The 16,681-nt window shown below is 44.2% G+C and overlaps 1 protein-coding gene across 1 annotated transcript; it reads right to left on the reverse strand.

Annotated features, from left to right (window-relative positions):
- Window positions 1-3,345: 3,345 nt before the first annotated feature.
- Window positions 3,346-16,268, reverse strand: LOC110487093 (monocarboxylate transporter 4-like). Its single transcript, XM_036939419.1, has 8 exons — window positions 16,151-16,268; window positions 10,288-10,528; window positions 10,002-10,145; window positions 9,307-9,443; window positions 8,507-8,758; window positions 6,514-6,741; window positions 6,006-6,186; window positions 3,346-5,539 (listed from the first exon to the last, which is right to left on the reverse strand). The coding sequence occupies exons 2-8, from the start codon at window positions 10,508-10,510 to the stop codon at window positions 5,034-5,036; spliced, it is 1,671 nt and encodes a 556-aa protein (XP_036795314.1). The 5' UTR covers window positions 10,511-10,528; window positions 16,151-16,268; the 3' UTR covers window positions 3,346-5,033.
- Between the last annotated feature and the right edge of the window lie 413 nt (window positions 16,269-16,681).

Here is a 16,681-nt window from a genome sequence, read left to right on the forward strand (position 1 = left end):
CACACACACACAGGGGAAGGAAGGCAGGGTAGTGAGAGCAGCTCTCTCCTTATTTAACATCAACCGGAGTGACGTCAACAAAACCCCAGAACTAGAACATGGCAGTTTATTCAGTCATTATTCATCACTCAGAACAAGTATGACTGAAACACATGGTTCCACAGAGTCAAGGTGTATACTCAGAACAAGTATGACTAAAACACACATGGTTCCACAGAGTCAAGGTGGATACTCAGAACAAGTATGACTAAAACACACATGGTTCCACAGAGTCAAGGTGGATACTCAGAACAAGTATGACTAAAACACACATGGTTCCACAGAGTCAAGGTGGATACTCAGAACAAGTATGACTAAAACACACATGGTTCCACAGAGTCAAGGTGTATACTCAGAACAAGTATGACTAAAACACACATGGTTCCACAGAGTCAAGGTGGATACTCAGAACAAGTATGACTAAAACACACATGGTTCCACAGAGTCAAGGTGTATACTCAGAACAAGTATGACTAAAACACACATGGTTCCACAGAGTCAAGGTGGATACTCAGAACAAGTATGACTAAAACACATGGTTCCACAGAGTCAAGGTGGATACTCAGAACAAGTATGACTAAAACACACATGGTTCCACAGAGTCAAGGTGGATACTCAGAACAAGTATGACTAAAACACACATGGTTCCACAGAGTCAAGGTGGATACTCAGAACAAGTATGACTAAAACACACATGGTTCCACAGAGTCAAGGTGGATACTCAGAACAAGTATGACTAAAACACACATGGTTCCACAGAGTCAAGGTGTATACTCAGAACAAGTATGAATAAAACACACATGGTTCCACAGAGTCAAGGTGGATACTCAGAACAAGTATGACTAAAACACACATGGTTCCACAGAGTCAAGGTGGATACTCAGAACAAGTATGACTAAAACACACATGGTTCCACAGAGTCAAGGTGGATACTCAGAACAAGTATGACTAAAACACACATGGTTCCACAGAGTCAAGGTGGATACTCAGAACAAGTATGACTAAAACACACATGGTTCCACAGAGTCAAGGTGGATACTCAGAACAAGTATGACTAAAACACACATGGTTCCACAGAGTCAAGGTGTATACTCAGAACAAGTATGACTAAAACACACATGGTTCCACAGAGTCAAGGTGGATACTCAGAACAAGTATGACTAAAACACACATGGTTCCACAGAGTCAAGGTGGATACTCAGAACAAGTATGACTGAAACACATGGTTCCACAGAGTCAAGGTGGATACTCAGAACAAGTATGACTAAAACACACATGGTTCCACAGAGTCAAGGTGTATACTCAGAACAAGTATGACTGAAAACACACATGGTTCCACAGAGTCAAGGTGTATACTCAGAACAAGTATGACTAAAACACACATGGTTCTACACAGTCGTGCTTGGAAGTGCTCTGATAACCAAAATGAGTTTGGGAAATATTCTAAGGTACTGTTAGTCTTCATGTCTCATCTACTATCTGATGTAACCGAAGTGACAAACAACAAAAATAATCAGAACTGACTCCAATTAGATATTTAAGGATCTAAACTTGAATAAGATTATAAACATATCGTCTATACTGAGCCACTGACAAGAACAATAAACCTTGACTTTAAATTGTGGCTTGTTGTTTATGTGGTGTTTTCAGTTCCAACTCTTCGAGGTGTTTAGTTTCATTGTGTAGCTCCCAACAGATTAACTGATTAACAGATTAACATACTTCGAATACAACAGGTGTAGTAGACCTCACAGTGAAATGCTGACTTACAAGCCCTTAACCAATAATACAGTTTTAAGAGAAATAAGTGTGAAGAAAGTATTTACTAAAATAAAGTGAAGTAAGAAATTAATAAATAAAAAAGGAAGAAAATAGAAAAATAACAAATAATTAAAGAGCAACAATAAAATAACAGTAGTGAGGCTATATACAGGGTATTACGGTACAGAGTCAATGTGGAGGCTATATACAGGGTATTACGGTACAGAGTCAATGTGGAGGCTATATACAGGGTATTACGGTACAGAGTCAATGTGGAGGCTATATACAGGGTATTACGGTACAGAGTCAATGTGGAGGCTATATACAGGGTATTACGGTACAGAGTCAATGTGGAGGCTATATACAGGGTATTACGGTACAGAGTCAATGTGGAGGCTATATACAGGGTATTACGGTACAGAGTCAATGTGGAGGCTATATACAGGGTATTACGGTACAGAGTCAATGTGGAGGCTATATACAGGGTATTACGGTACAGAGTCAATGTGGAGGCTATATACAGGGTATTACGGTACAGAGTCAATGTGGAGGCTATATACAGGGTATTACGGTACAGAGTCAATGTGGAGGCTATATACAGGGTATTACGGTACAGAGTCAATGTGGAGGCTATATACAGGGTGTTACGGTACAGAGTCAATGTGGAGGCTATATACAGGGTATTACGGTACAGAGTCAATGTTGAGGCTATATACAGGGTATTACGGTACAGAGTCAATGTGGAGGCTATATACAGGGTATTACGGTACAGAGTCAATGTGGAGGCTATATACAGGGTGTTACGGTACAGAGTCAATGTGGAGGCTATATACAGGGGGTTCCGGTACAGAGTCAATGTGGAGGCAATATACAGGGGGTTCCGGTACAGAGTCAATGTGGAGGGCATAGGTTAGTTGAGGTAATTGAGGTAATATGTACATGTAGGTAGAGTTAAAGTAACTATGCACCCTAGTGGGACCCTAGTCCCTAGTGGGACCCTAGTCCCTTTCCCTAGTGGGACCCTAGTCCATTTCCCTAGTCCCTCCTGAGTGGCGCAACGGTCTAAGGCACTGTGTCACAGTGCTAGAGGTGTCACTACAGACCCTGGTTCGATTCCAGGCTGTATCACAACGGTCTAAGGCACTGTGTCACAGTGCTAGAGGCGTCACTACAGACACTGGTTCGATTCCAGGCTGTATCTCAACGGTCTGAGGCACTGTGTCACAGTGCTAGAGGCATCACTACAGACACCTGGTTCGATTCCAGGCTGTATCACAACGGTCTAAGGCACTGGTTCACAGTGCTAGAGGCGTCACTACAGACCCTGGTTCGATTCCAGGCTGTATCACAACGGTCTAAGGCACTGTGTCACAGTGCTAGAGGCGTCACTACAGACCCTGGTTCGATTCCAGGCTGTATCACAACGGTCTAAGGCACTGTGTCACAGTGCTAGAGGCGTCACTACAGACACCTGGTTCGATTCCAGGCTGTATCACAACCGGCTGTGATTGGGAGTCCCATAGGGCGGTGCACAATCCGGGTTTGGCCGGTGTAGGCAGTCATTGTAAATAAGAATTTGTTCTTAACTGACTAGTGCACTATAGTGCACTATATAGGGAACATGGTGCCATTTGGGATGCATCCAAGGTAGGCTAATAGCCACACCTCTACGTCAACATCGTCTTTATCAGTTAACATGTAGCACTGAGAAAACAGCAGTGAACAAGGAAGTACATTAATAAAATATAACTTATCATGAAACGGAGAGGCTATTAGCCTTCCTTTAACAAATACTGACATAAAGTATCAATGCATCTATTTATACATTTATCAATACATTTATCATTACATGTATCAATACATTTATCATTACATGTATCAATACATTTATCATTACATGTATCAATACATTTATCAATACATGTATCAATACATTTATCAATACATGTATCAATACATTTATCAATACATTTTTTTAAAGTTCTGTATTTTAGATCTGCATGGGAGGTGGTTTCTCCGGACTGACTGGTTTCTGTCAGCTAGTTCTGCCAGACCTAATAACGTCTGGTTCCAAATGGAACCCTATTCCCTATATAGTGCACTAGTTTTGAACGGAGCCCTATGGGAGCCCTATGGGCCCTGGTAAAAACATTTTTTTAAAAGTAGTGCACTATATAGGGAGTAGAGTTCCATTTGGGACTCACACTGCATCTACAGATTAAACTGTGAAGTCTAGAAACTGTGTGACCTATTTCTGCCATCGTAGTTAATGTTATGACACTGAAACAAACAGAAACAGGGTACCTCTGTCTGGGTGCCATTAGGGAGGTAACCAGGGATACTAGTCTGGTGTTCTCATTGGCATCTCTCTGTCTGGGTGCCATTAGGGAGGTAACCAGGGATACTAGTCTGGTGTTCTCATTGGCATCTCTCTCTCTCTGTGTGTCCTAGTCTAATAAAGTCTACAATCTCTACAAGGTTACAGAGTGAAATTCAACCGTTCAACATCACTATACCTTTAAACGTCTGTGCCAAAGCTCCGAGTGAAATGATATGCATGACAGTAGCCAGATATCTGTCCATTCATTCCTCATTCTGCCACTCAACGGAATGTTGACTGACAGCGGAATGTTCCACGCTGGGTTTGGTTAAAGTTCCGGAACACTTCTAATGTTGTGCTCCAGAGTAACAGTGGTAGGAAGTGACGGTATTTATTCCACATTATTACAGACAACAACATGGTGTCTACCAAATCGCCCTGCAGCACTACACACTGGTAGCTGCACAATTCACACGGCAGGGCACAACACTATTAACACAGCTATTCACTTGACATTTATCAGTTTCACTTCACGATTGTGTGTGTGTGTGTGTGTGTGTGTGTGTGTGTGTGTGTGTGTGTGTGTGTGTGTGTGTGTGTGTGTGTGTGTGTGTGTGTGTGTGTGCGCCTGTGTGTGTTATTGTTGTTGATATGGCACACAGCCCCACAGAGAACAGCTACACAACATAACAACACAACAACACAACTACATACAGGAGGATACTGCTAGGACCAGCTGTGTCTTCCCCAGTATGCTTCTCTAAGCACTTTCTTGGTCCACTTCTAAGTACACTTTTTAGTGCCCTTCAAAGTACACTGCGGAGTACAATTCTTAGTGCCCTTTAAAGTGCCCTTGGCAGTGTTTAAGTTTAAAGTCTGTAGTTTGTTCTGTGCCAGGTTCTCTTCCATTTTGTTATTCTGGTTCTTTAAGGAAGCTCTCCACTTCTTCTGAGACCACCATTACGCTCTCAGGCCTGATCTCCTCCTTCTTTTTCTCACTGTCTTCCTCGTCCTCCTTTGCTTTCTCAACCGCTTCCTCCTCCATCTCCTTCACCTCCTCTTTCTCCTTCATCGCCTTCACCTCCTCTTTCTCCTTCACCTCCTCTTTCTCCTTCTCCTCTTTCTCCTTCATCTCCTTCACCTCCTCTTTCTTCTTCTCCTCTTTCTCCTTCATCTCCTTCACCTCTTGTTCCCCCTTCTCTACTTCCTCCTCCTCCTCTTCCTCAGCGGCAACAGGCTTGTTGAGAAGCTCCATTTCCGCGGAAACCGTTCCGTTCTCCAGTTCCGCAGCGGGTTCCGAGGGCTTCTTCCTGATGAACAGGAAGTTACACGTGGCCAGGACCACGGCGGCGAGGACCACCTCAATTCCTGCCAGCAGGAACACGTACATGTAGTTCTTAGTGGCGTCCAGCAGCCGACCTGAGGAGGGAGAGAGGGAGGGAGGAGGAGGGAGAGAGAGAGAGAGAGGAGGGAGAGAGAGAGAGAGAGGAGAGAGAGAGAGAGAGGAGGGAGAGAGAGAGAGAGGAGGGAGAGAGAGAGAGAGAGAGAGGAGGAGGAGGGAGAGAGAGGGAGGAGGAGGGAGAGGGAGAGAGGGAGAGAGAGAGAGTAGGAGGGAGAGGGAGAGAGAGAGGGAGGAGGAGGGAGAGAGAGAGAGGGAGAGAGAGAGGGAGGGAGGGAGGAGGAGAGAGAGAGAGAGGGAGGAGGAGGGAGAGAGGGAGAGAGAGAGAGAGGAGGAGGAGGGAGAGAGGGAGAGGGAGGAGGGAGAGGAGAGAGATCAGAAGGGAGAGGAAACTGGATAAATTCTCCATTATATTTATCTAACCTTAACCTTAACCCTAACCTAGCCCTAACCCAACCTCCACCTGTTAATCCTGTGTGTACTAACCTGCTCCAGGTGGTCCCACCAGCACAGCAATAGCTTCCATGAGCAACACCAGTCCTATAGCGCTGGAGAATTTCTCCGTGCCAACGATCGCCATGAGAACCTCAAACTGTAGCGCCCCGACCATGCCGTAGGAGATCCCGAAGAACACACAGAACACCACCAGAGACGGGTAGTCCTTCGCCTACAGGTGACATGGAAACCAGATAGTATTTACAGTAACATTTTACAGTATTTACAGTAACATTTTACAGTATTTACAGTATTTACAGTAACATTTTACAGTATTTACAGTAACATTTTACAGTATTTACAGTAACATTTTACAGTATTTACAGGATACCAACAGTAACAGTATTGATACAGTAACACCAGGGATGTTAACAACACATATGTGTAGTTTAGATGCTGTATGTATCATCAGTCAATACAACAAACAGAAATGTACACATGACAACCAAATCAACCTCAACAAGCCAACACATTACTGTAATTACACGCCCAGCCCTACCTGAGATCCCACCAGGTCAGTGCATCCATTAAAGATCATGGCAAAGCTGAACAGGTAAACAACTCTGGGCCTGACCCACTTCAGCCCAGCGATGATGCCACAGGTGGGCCGGGCGAAGATGTCTATGAAGCCGAGGATGGATAGGAGGAGGGCCGACTTGGTGTCTTCGTTGCCCAGCTCTTTGGCATAGCTCACCACGAACACCGGCGGCACAAACAGACCCAGAACCTAGGACAGGATCAGATGAACTCTTAACCATGTCAATTTGAAACGAAGGACGACTATTTAATTGCAGTCAAGTGACATGAATACAAAAAACTAATTAAAAACCTAGAAGAACTAATTAATTAAAACATGGAAGAACTAATTAATTAAAACATAGAAGAACTAATTAATTAAAACATAGAAGAACTAATTAATTAAAACATAGAAGAACTAATTAATTAAAACACAGAAGAACTAATTAATTAAAACATAGAATAACTAATTAATTAAAACATAGAAGAACTAATTAATTAAAACACAGAATAACTAATTAATTAAAACATAGAATAACTAATTAATTAAAACATAGAAGAACTAATTAATTAAAACATAGAATAACTAATTAATTAAAACACAGAAGAACTAATTAATTAAAACACAGAATAACAAATTAATTAAAACATAGAAGAACTAATTAATTAAAACATAGAAGAACTAATTAATTAAAACATAGAAGAACTAATTAATTAAAACACAGAAGAACTAATTAATTAAAACACAGAATAACAAATTAATTAAAACATAGAATAACTAATTAATTAAAACATAGAAGAACTAATTAATTAAAACATAGAAGAACTAATTAATTAAAACATAGAAGAACTAATTAATTCAAACATAGAAGAACTAATTAATTAAAACATAGAACTATAGAAGAATAGAAGAACTATAGCTTCTACTTTGTAGTTTATCTTCAAGTCATTTAAAATGAAGACACTTTTTTTTCAATTATTGAATTGTAATTTCACTTTTCTTAGGACTCTGGTCAAAAGTAGTGCACTATATAGGGAATAGGGTGCCATAGAGCTCTGGTCAGGAGTAGTGCACTACATAGGGAATAGGGTGCCATAGAGCTCTGGTCAAAAGTAGTGCACTATATAGGGAATAGGGTGCCATAGAGCTCTGGTCAGGAGTAGTGCACTATATAGGGAATAGGGTGCCATAGAGCTCTGGTCAGGAGTAGTGCACTATATAGGGAATAGGGTGCCATAGAGCTCTGGTCAGGAGTAGTGCACTATATAGGGAATAGGGTGCCATAGAGCTCTGGTCAGGAGTAGTGCACTATATAGGGAATAGGGTGCCATAGAGCTCTGGTCAGGAGTAGTGCACTATATAGGGAATAGGGTGCCATAGAGCTCTGGTCAGGAGTAGTGCACTATATAGGGAATAGGGTGCCATAGAGCTCTGGTCAGGAGTAGTGCACTATATAGGGAATAGGGTGCCATAGAGCTCTGGTCAGGAGTAGTGCACTATATAGGGAATAGGGTGCCATAGAGCTCTGGTCAGGAGTAGTGCACTATATAGGGAATAGGGTGCCATAGAGCTCTGGTCAGGAGTAGTGCACTACATAGGGAATAGGGTGCCATAGAGCTCTGGTCAGGAGTAGTGCACTATATAGGGAATAGGGTGCCATAGAGCTCTGGTCAGGAGTAGTGCACTATATAGGGAATAGGGTGCCATAGAGCTCTGGTCAGGAGTAGTGCACTACATAGGGAATAGGGTGCCATAGAGCTCTGGTCAGGAGTAGTGCACTATATAGGGAATAGGGTGCCATAGAGCTCTGGTCAGGAGTAGTGCACTATATAGGGAATAGGGTGCCATAGAGCTCTGGTCAGGAGTAGTGCACTACATAGGGAATAGGGTGCCATAGAGCTCTGGTCAGGAGTAGTGCACTATATATAGGGAATAGGGTGCCATTTGGGACAGTATTGTTCCTGTTCTGACTCACCATAATAGATGCAGCTATGGTGTAGATCAGGAAACCCCTGTCCTTAAACACACTGAAGTCCAGGAGAGGTTTGGGTCTGGACTGGGTCTTCTCTACCTCCAACTCTTTTCCCTCCTTCTCAACGTCTTCCCGCTGGGGGGGTTTAGGAGGGGCCACTAGGGGCCTCATGAGGGCCGCGCAGGCGCAGCAGTTGAGCAGGAGCCCTCCGAGGATGAGGAAGCCTCCTCTCCAACCGTACTGGTACTGCAACAGCTGGAAGAGACAGCAGGGTTAAGGTCGGGGTTAGGGTCAAAGGTTAGAGGTGTAATGTAGAAGGGAGAGGCAGCAAAGGGTGATGGGGCTCCCAGCAGCAGGGTTATGGTTAGGGGTCAGGGGTCAGACGTTAGAGGTGTAATGTAGAGGGGAGAGGAAGCAAAGGGTGATGGGGCTCCCAGCAGCAGGGTTATGGTTAGGGGTTAGGGGTGTAGTGTCGTACCTGTCCCAGAGGTGATAAACAGCAGAGGGCCACAGGGCTCCCAGCAGCAGGGTTATGGTTAGGGGTTAGGGGTCAGGGGTTAGGGGTCAGATGTTAGTGGTGTAGTGTCGTACCTGTCCCAGAGGTGATAAACAGCAGAGGGCCACAGGGATCCCAGCAGCAGAGTTATGGTTAGGGGTTAGGGGTCAGGGGTTAGGGGTCAGATGTTAGTGGTGTAGTGTCGCACCTGTCCCAGAGGTGATAAACAGCAGAGGGCCACAGGGATCCCAGCAGCAGAGTTATGGTTAGGGGTTAGGGGTCAGTGGTTAGGGGTGTTGTGTTGTACCTGTCCCAGAGGTGATAAGCAGCAGAGGGCCACAGGACTCCCAGCAGCAGCCAGGCCGTTAGCCAGGGGCCTCTTCTCACTGAAGTAGCGATTCAGCATGATCAGAGACGGCTGAAAGTTCAACGCCAGGCCCAGACCTGGAGGACAGGGGGACAGGAGAGGACTGTCAAAGAATTAGGAGACATACAGTATCACATTGATGTCGCTGATGGTCACACACGTTGGTGTATGTGACCAACCTGTAATGACTCCAGTAGAGAGGTAGATGTGGACCAACCTGTAATGACTCCAGTAGAGAGGTAGATGTGGACCAACCTGTAATGACTCCAGTAGACAGGTAGATGTGGACCAACCTGTAATGACTCCAGTAGAGAGGTAGATGTGGACCAACCTGTAATGACTCCAGTAGAGAGGTAGATGTGGACCAACCTGTAGTGACTCCAGTAGACAGGTAGATGTGGACCAACCTGTAATGACTCCAGTAGAGAGGTAGATGTGGACCAACCTGTAATGACTCCAGTGGAGAGGTAGATGTGGACCAACCTGTAATGACTCCAGTAGAGAGGTAGATGTGGACCAACCTGTAATGACTCCAGTAGAGAGGTAGATGTGGACCAACCTGTAATGACTCCAGTAGACAGGTAGATGTGGACCAACCTGTAATGACTCCAGTAGAGAGGTAGATGTGGACCAACCTGTAATGACTCCAGTGGAGAGGTAGATGTGGATGATGCTGGTGGAGAAGGAAGACAGAATCATCCCCAGAGAGGCAAAAAGTCCCCCCACCATCATCACCGGACGACACCCGTAACGATTCACCAACACACTGCACAGAGGACCTGCAGGGAGAGGAACACACACATATCGAATCTGTGTGTGTGTGTGTGTGTGTGTGTGTGTGTGTGTGTGTGTGTGTGTGTGTGTGTGTGTGTGTGTGTGTGTGTGTGTGTGTGTGTGTGTGTGTGTGTGTACATCCTCTACCTGTGCCGTACAGCATAGCCAGCAGAATAGATGAGATCCATGCTGTGTCGCTGTACCCCACGTCGAACTCTCTGATCAGTTCCTTGAAGAACACGCTGACAGCCTTGGGGAAGGCGTAGGAGAACCCAGTGATGACGAAACAGCCGGACAGCACAGCCCAGCCCCAACCCCCGTCTGGTGCCTTCACCCCCCCAGGTCCCTCGTCCACCACCACACCTCCCATGGTCCTCTAACTTTGGATCTGAGAGGAGAAAGAGGAAGGGGGTGGGTTATGGTATAGCTAACTCTGGGGGGGGGGGGGGGGGGGGGGTAGTCCTGATTGGGACTCGAACCCAGGTCCAGCGTCTGTCAACCCAACACCTTAGCTGTTACACCAAGAGATCCAAAGCTCTTGACGAGGTTGCTAGGTGTTGGGATTAGTCCTGCCCGGGACTCGAACCCAGGTCCAGCGTCTGTCAACCCAACACCTTAGCTGTTACACCAAGAGATCCAAAGCTCTTGACGAGGTTGCTAGGTGTTGGGATTAAAGGTCGCTACAATATAAATAGAATTCATAGAACATGCATAATCAGCGTAGATCTAACATTGTATACCGGTAGTAACACAACTTCCTATCTGTATCCTAAGCCTCGTAACCATGTTGTCATTGCCTTAAATTATTACTGTGTTGAATTTTATTTTAACCTTTATTGAACTGCGCAAGTCAGTTAACAAACGAATTCTTATTTACAACGACGGCCTACACCAGGCCAAACCCAGACGATGATGGGCCAAATGTACACCGCCCTATGGGACTCCCAATCACAGCCGGTTGTGATACAGCCTGGATTCTAACCAGGCTGTCTGTAGTGACGCCTCTAGTACTGAGATGCAGTGCCTTGGACCGCTGTGATACAGCCTGGGATCGAACCCAGGTCTGTAGTGACGCCTCAAGCACTGAGATGCAGTGCCTTGGACCGCTGTGATACAGCCTGGAATCGAACCAGGGTGTCTGTAGTGACGCCTCTAGCACTGAGATGCAGTGCCTTGGACCGCTGTGATACAGCCTGGGATCGAACCCAGGTCTGTAGTGACGCCTCAAGCACTGAGATGCAGTGCCTTAGACCGCTGTGCCACTCGGGAGCCCCTAGATGAATAAATGTTGTTGAATAAATGATATATTGATTAAATGACATATTGATTAAATGATATATTGATTAAATTATATATTGATTAAATGATATATTGATTAAATTATATATTGATTAAATGACATATTGATTAAATGACATTGATTAAATGATATATTGATTAAATGATATATTGATTAAATGACATATTGATTAAATGACATATTGATTAAATGATATATTGATTAAATGACATATTGATTAAATGACATATTGATTAAATGACATATTGATTAAATTATATATTGATTAAATGATATATTGATTAAATGACATATTGATTAAATGACATATTGATTAAATGATATATTGATTAAATGACATATTGATTAAATGACATATTGATTAAATGACATATTGATTAAATGACATATTGATTAAATGACATATTGATTAAATTATATATTGATTAAATGATATATTGATTAAATGACATATTGATTAAATGACATATTGATTAAATGACATATTGATTAACAGATTGCATGAAGTGGCTGGGCCTTGGTCTGTATTCATTGTGCAACAGCAGGTTGGAAATCAGACAGAAAAGTTCAATATAAATACAATCCATTATTTACTCTCCATATCCCGGCCAGGTGACCTTGCACACCTGGAGGACACTACAGTGTTGCAATCATCTTTGCTGTGTGTGTACTTTCAGAAATATATTCTGCTTACCCCCCCATATATACACACAGTCTGTAATAATCACACTCACCACCACCATCACAATATATATGACTTACAAACATAGCTACAGGAGGCTGACTGATTACACCGAGAGTAATGGCTAGCCATGGCTCCATGGAGAGCCGTAATGGACTCTGGAGATTTACAGTTTCACTTCAGCAATGGAGAAAGCAATGGGTTTTAGTGCCACCGCCACACATCAGCAACCATGGCAGCCCCCCCAGGCCAAGCATTCTCTGAGGGATATTTATGACCAAGACACCATCGATACAGAGAGCTAGCCACGCACGCACACACACACACACACACACACACACACACACACACACACACACACACACACACACACACACACACAGGAAGGAGTTATCTGTGCTGTGCTGCAGTTTCTCAGAAACAATGGATTTAACTTCCATAAACACAATGGGGCTATTCTGATATGCTTGAGGCTGACTTTAATCAAATATTCTCAATGCCAAAATCCTTTACAACATTTGACAGGATTTTTTCCTATAATAGGTTGTTAGTGGGACTGTTAATATACTAATGAGCTTTATGAGATCTATGTCTGGTGTGTCTAGTCTATAGAGGTTGGTAGTAGATCTATGTCTGGTGTGTCTAGTCTATAGAGGTTGGTAGTAGATCTATGTCTGGTGTGTCTAGTCTGCAGCCTGGTCTAGTCTAGCAGTGGGCCTATAGCCTAACTGACACCTGTTGTAGCCCAATTAGAGCTTATAACCTAATGCAGATCCTGCGCGAGAACGAATCAGTTAGAGAAGAGGAAAGAGTGCCTCCCACTGGCCCTTCAAACACCCCTTTCAGAAGCATCTGGTCTCCCATCCAGGGACGAACACTGCTTAGCTCCGTGATTGAGAGCCCCATAGGACGGCACACAACGGGCCCAGCGGTTGGGCCAGGGGTAGGCCGTAATTGGAAATAAGAATGTGTAAAAACATCTGGGGTCGCTCTCCTTTCTCGCGCATCCTTGGAATGTCTTCACGTGGACAAGTTTAAAGCCAACACTCAATTAATTCTCTGGAGCGCAGCTTTAAAGGGACGGATTGACCGTGACACAGTTCTGTTTCCATCTTGAAGAAAGACTGATACTGAGAACCCAAACAAAGTCATTCCCCTTTAAGACCCGACATATAGGCCTATCTCATAAATATACCTGCTACCATAGCCCACTATGTTGTGCGGGCATAACGGTCCTTTGAATGCCTAACCTACAGCAAATATAGTATTATAAAAACAGCACTATTAACAAATGTTTTTATTTGAATGTCCAAAAACCTATGAGCTGTGTAAGACAAGACGTCGACTGCGCTCCGAATGTGTTATAGAGATACGGTGCGCGCATCACTAGCGGTTATGGAAAGCCAAAAACTATAAGGGGTTGTCACTAGTTATCACAGCCACAAAGTCAAATTTGGCTGACTTCGGTTGACAGTTGGACGATGTTTCCTCCGACACATTGGTGCGGCTGGCTTCCGAGTTAAGCGGGTAGTGTGTCGAGAAGCAGTGCGGCTTGGCAGGGCTGTGTTTCGGACGCATGGCTCTCGACCTTCGCTTCTCCGGAGTCGGTAGGGTAGTTGCAGAGATGAGACAAGAGCGTAACTACCAATTGGATTTCACGAAATTGGGGCGAAAAAAAGGGTAAAGAAAATTATAAATAATAATGGAAAAAATATATATATATATTGAACCACATCAACCTTCCCATCATTAGTATCATCACTTCACAGAACTCTCCTTTAACAGAAAACTCTGAGGTGAACGCAGCCCGCCGCCGTCAATGAGTGAACCCTCCGATGTCACAGTTTGACGTGTATGTTCTTGTTAGGGTCTCTGCTTTATAAAGTGTGATCATGTGCATAAGCTAACAGGGTCTGTGGGTCATTCACCTGACAGGACAGAGATGGATTCGCTGACCATAAGGTAGAGCACAATTTCCTAGAAACGCGGTACAGCAAGTCAGCCTGTGTTGGTGTCCTTGTCAAGCCACGTCTGGAACGTGACCAGCGTGCTGAATTGATCAATTTATGATTTATAACAACGTGTTATGGGGATCATGGATGATATTCTCTCTCGCTCTCTCTCTCTCTCTCGCGCTCTCTCTCTCGATCTCTCGCGCTCTCTCTCTCTCTCTCTCTCTCTCTCTCTCTCTCTCTCACACACACGCACACACAGTATTGCGCAGTTAACCTTGTGGGGACATTCAAAATCCAATTTTCCTTAACCCCTAACCTTAACCCTAACCCAAAAACATAACCTTAACCCTAATCCTAAACCTAACCCTAGCTCCTAACCCGAACCAAACAACTAACCCTAGCTCCTAACCCTAAACCTAATTCTAAAACTAATTCTAACCTTAACCCTAAACCCCCCAGAAATAGCATTTGACCACGTGGGGACCAACAAAATGTACCCAGTTGGTCAAATGTTTGTTTGTCTATTATTCTTGTGGGGACTTCTGGTATATTTAAACACTTCCACACACACACACACACACACACACACACACACACACACACACACACACACACACACACACACACACACACACACACACACACACACACACACACACACACACACACACACACACACACACACACACACACACACACACACACACACCCCCCACACACACACACACACACACACACACACACCTGGTCCCTGAGAGATGTGAAGTGAGAATACATGGTTTCAGCTTCGCAAGGTATTGTTACATCAGCTGAGCAACTCTGCGCAGATGCTAATGTGGGCACCAGGCAGAAGAACCACATAGATAGACTCTTCAAATAGTGAGAGAGCCAACGAGATGACGATTGACGTGAAAGTAAAAAGCACATTACAGGTGTGCGCGTTCATCGTGAAATATGATGGTGCGCTCAAAATAGAGTTTGGCATCTCCAAACTCACAGACACATAACACGGACCTGGTATGATGTCGATGGACTACTTCATGTTCTATTCATCCCACATAGCTTGTTGGGGGACAGGGGACCCTAGAACTGGGCTAGAGATAGGCCTACAGTATAGAGATTTCCCGGAGCTATGTCATCTGGGCTACGTCACTACAGTCGCCCCACTCTGCGATGATGCGCAAAGTTCCATCTGAGCGTTCGTTTTGGCGCATAGCCTGCATGTTTATCCCGTTGTTAACTTGACCGTTGTAAAATGTAAAATATATTAAGCCTACGTGTAACCAAAAACAAGACTTACCGAAGCTACAGGTTGATATTTGAGCCTCTCAGCGGTTGTGATAGACATCGCCTATTTCATGATGTTGATGGCGACACGCTGTTCGGAGAAGAGAGGAACCTGTTGTTACACCCCCCCCACAACCGGTCCCCAGTATGCCGTGGCCGGTGTCACGACTATAGCGCACACCCAGCTGAATGAATGGCCTGTCACTTATTATAAGGGTTATTAATAACGGATTTATAATATACTATTTTTGGTCAATAATAAAATGACATGCCCTGATGCCTACTTATAAAATAATAGAAATAGACACATTCTTAAAAGGTAATATACTAAAAAATAATAATTTCATAATCTCTCATCCATCCATCCCATTCTCTCTGTCATAATGACATATTTTTGATAGTCTCCATCATTACATAGCCTCAGTTACTCAACCGACCTTCCAGACAGTCAGCAACAACAGCATGGTTGGTTCCCAATTCCATACAAAATAACTATATCCCATTGTGGCAGCTGAGGAGGATTTCTCACTTCCAACATCATCATCATCATCATCATAACAGATAATAACAAAATCATCGTGTCATCGTTATCTGTGTTGCCCCTCTGCCCCTCTTCCAACAATGATTTCCTTTACAGCCTATAATGACAGTGATAGTGGTACGTACCTTAGGGATGCTCTGCTCGCTGAGCTCAGAACAGTCTGTATGCTATCCTGGGCGCTCTCTGCCCCTCTTCCAACAATGATTTCCTTTACAGCCTATAATGACAGTGATAGTGGTACGTACCTTAGGGATGCTCTGCTCGCGGATCTCAGAACGGTCTGTATGCTATCCTGGGCGCTCTCTCTGCCACCTTGTACTGTTCTATCACGTTCAGTCCGGCACGTATGAGAACTGCGACGTCAGCGAAGTGGAAAAAAGGAAACTCCCCCACTTACTCACAACTACAGAGATAGAGATAGTCCTAGTGTCGGCAGCGTTTAGAGTGACAGCCCGTTTCCGGTTTGGTGGTTGGTGACGCAACAGTGACTGTAACTGATGTATTCATTTCCTTTTCTATTTCCTGCATTTTTTAAGTATTTTTTTTCCACTTATGGTCTCATAATAAGTCAATTAACAGATATTTTTAGAGCTGGGATGCTTGGAGGGAACATATACAGTGGCGTCTCTCTCTCTCTCTCTCTCTGTGTGTGTGTGTGTGTGTGTGTGTGCTTGTGTGTGTGTGTGTGTGTGTGCGTGCGTGCGTGTGTGTGTGTGTGTGTGTGTGTGTGTGTGTGTGTGTGTGTGTGTGTGTGTGTGTGTGTGTGCGTGTGTGTG

This window comes from Oncorhynchus mykiss, chromosome 12 (assembly GCF_013265735.2).
Source record: "Oncorhynchus mykiss isolate Arlee chromosome 12, USDA_OmykA_1.1, whole genome shotgun sequence".
Taxonomy (NCBI): domain Eukaryota; kingdom Metazoa; phylum Chordata; class Actinopteri; order Salmoniformes; family Salmonidae; genus Oncorhynchus; species Oncorhynchus mykiss.

Excerpts from the sequence above, each read along its gene's own strand:
- LOC110487093 (XM_036939419.1), bottom strand. The coding sequence starts at position 10,510 with ATGGGAGGTGTGGTGGTGGACGAGGGACCTGGGGGGGTGAAGGCACCA. Across the intron at positions 6,742-8,506 it reads CCATAGCTGCATCTATTATG|GTTCTGGGTCTGTTTGTGCC; the intron begins GTGAGTCAGAAC and ends ATCCTGTCCTAG. Across the intron at positions 5,540-6,005 it reads GGTGGGACCACCTGGAGCAG|GTCGGCTGCTGGACGCCACT; the intron begins GTTAGTACACAC and ends CTCCCTCCTCAG.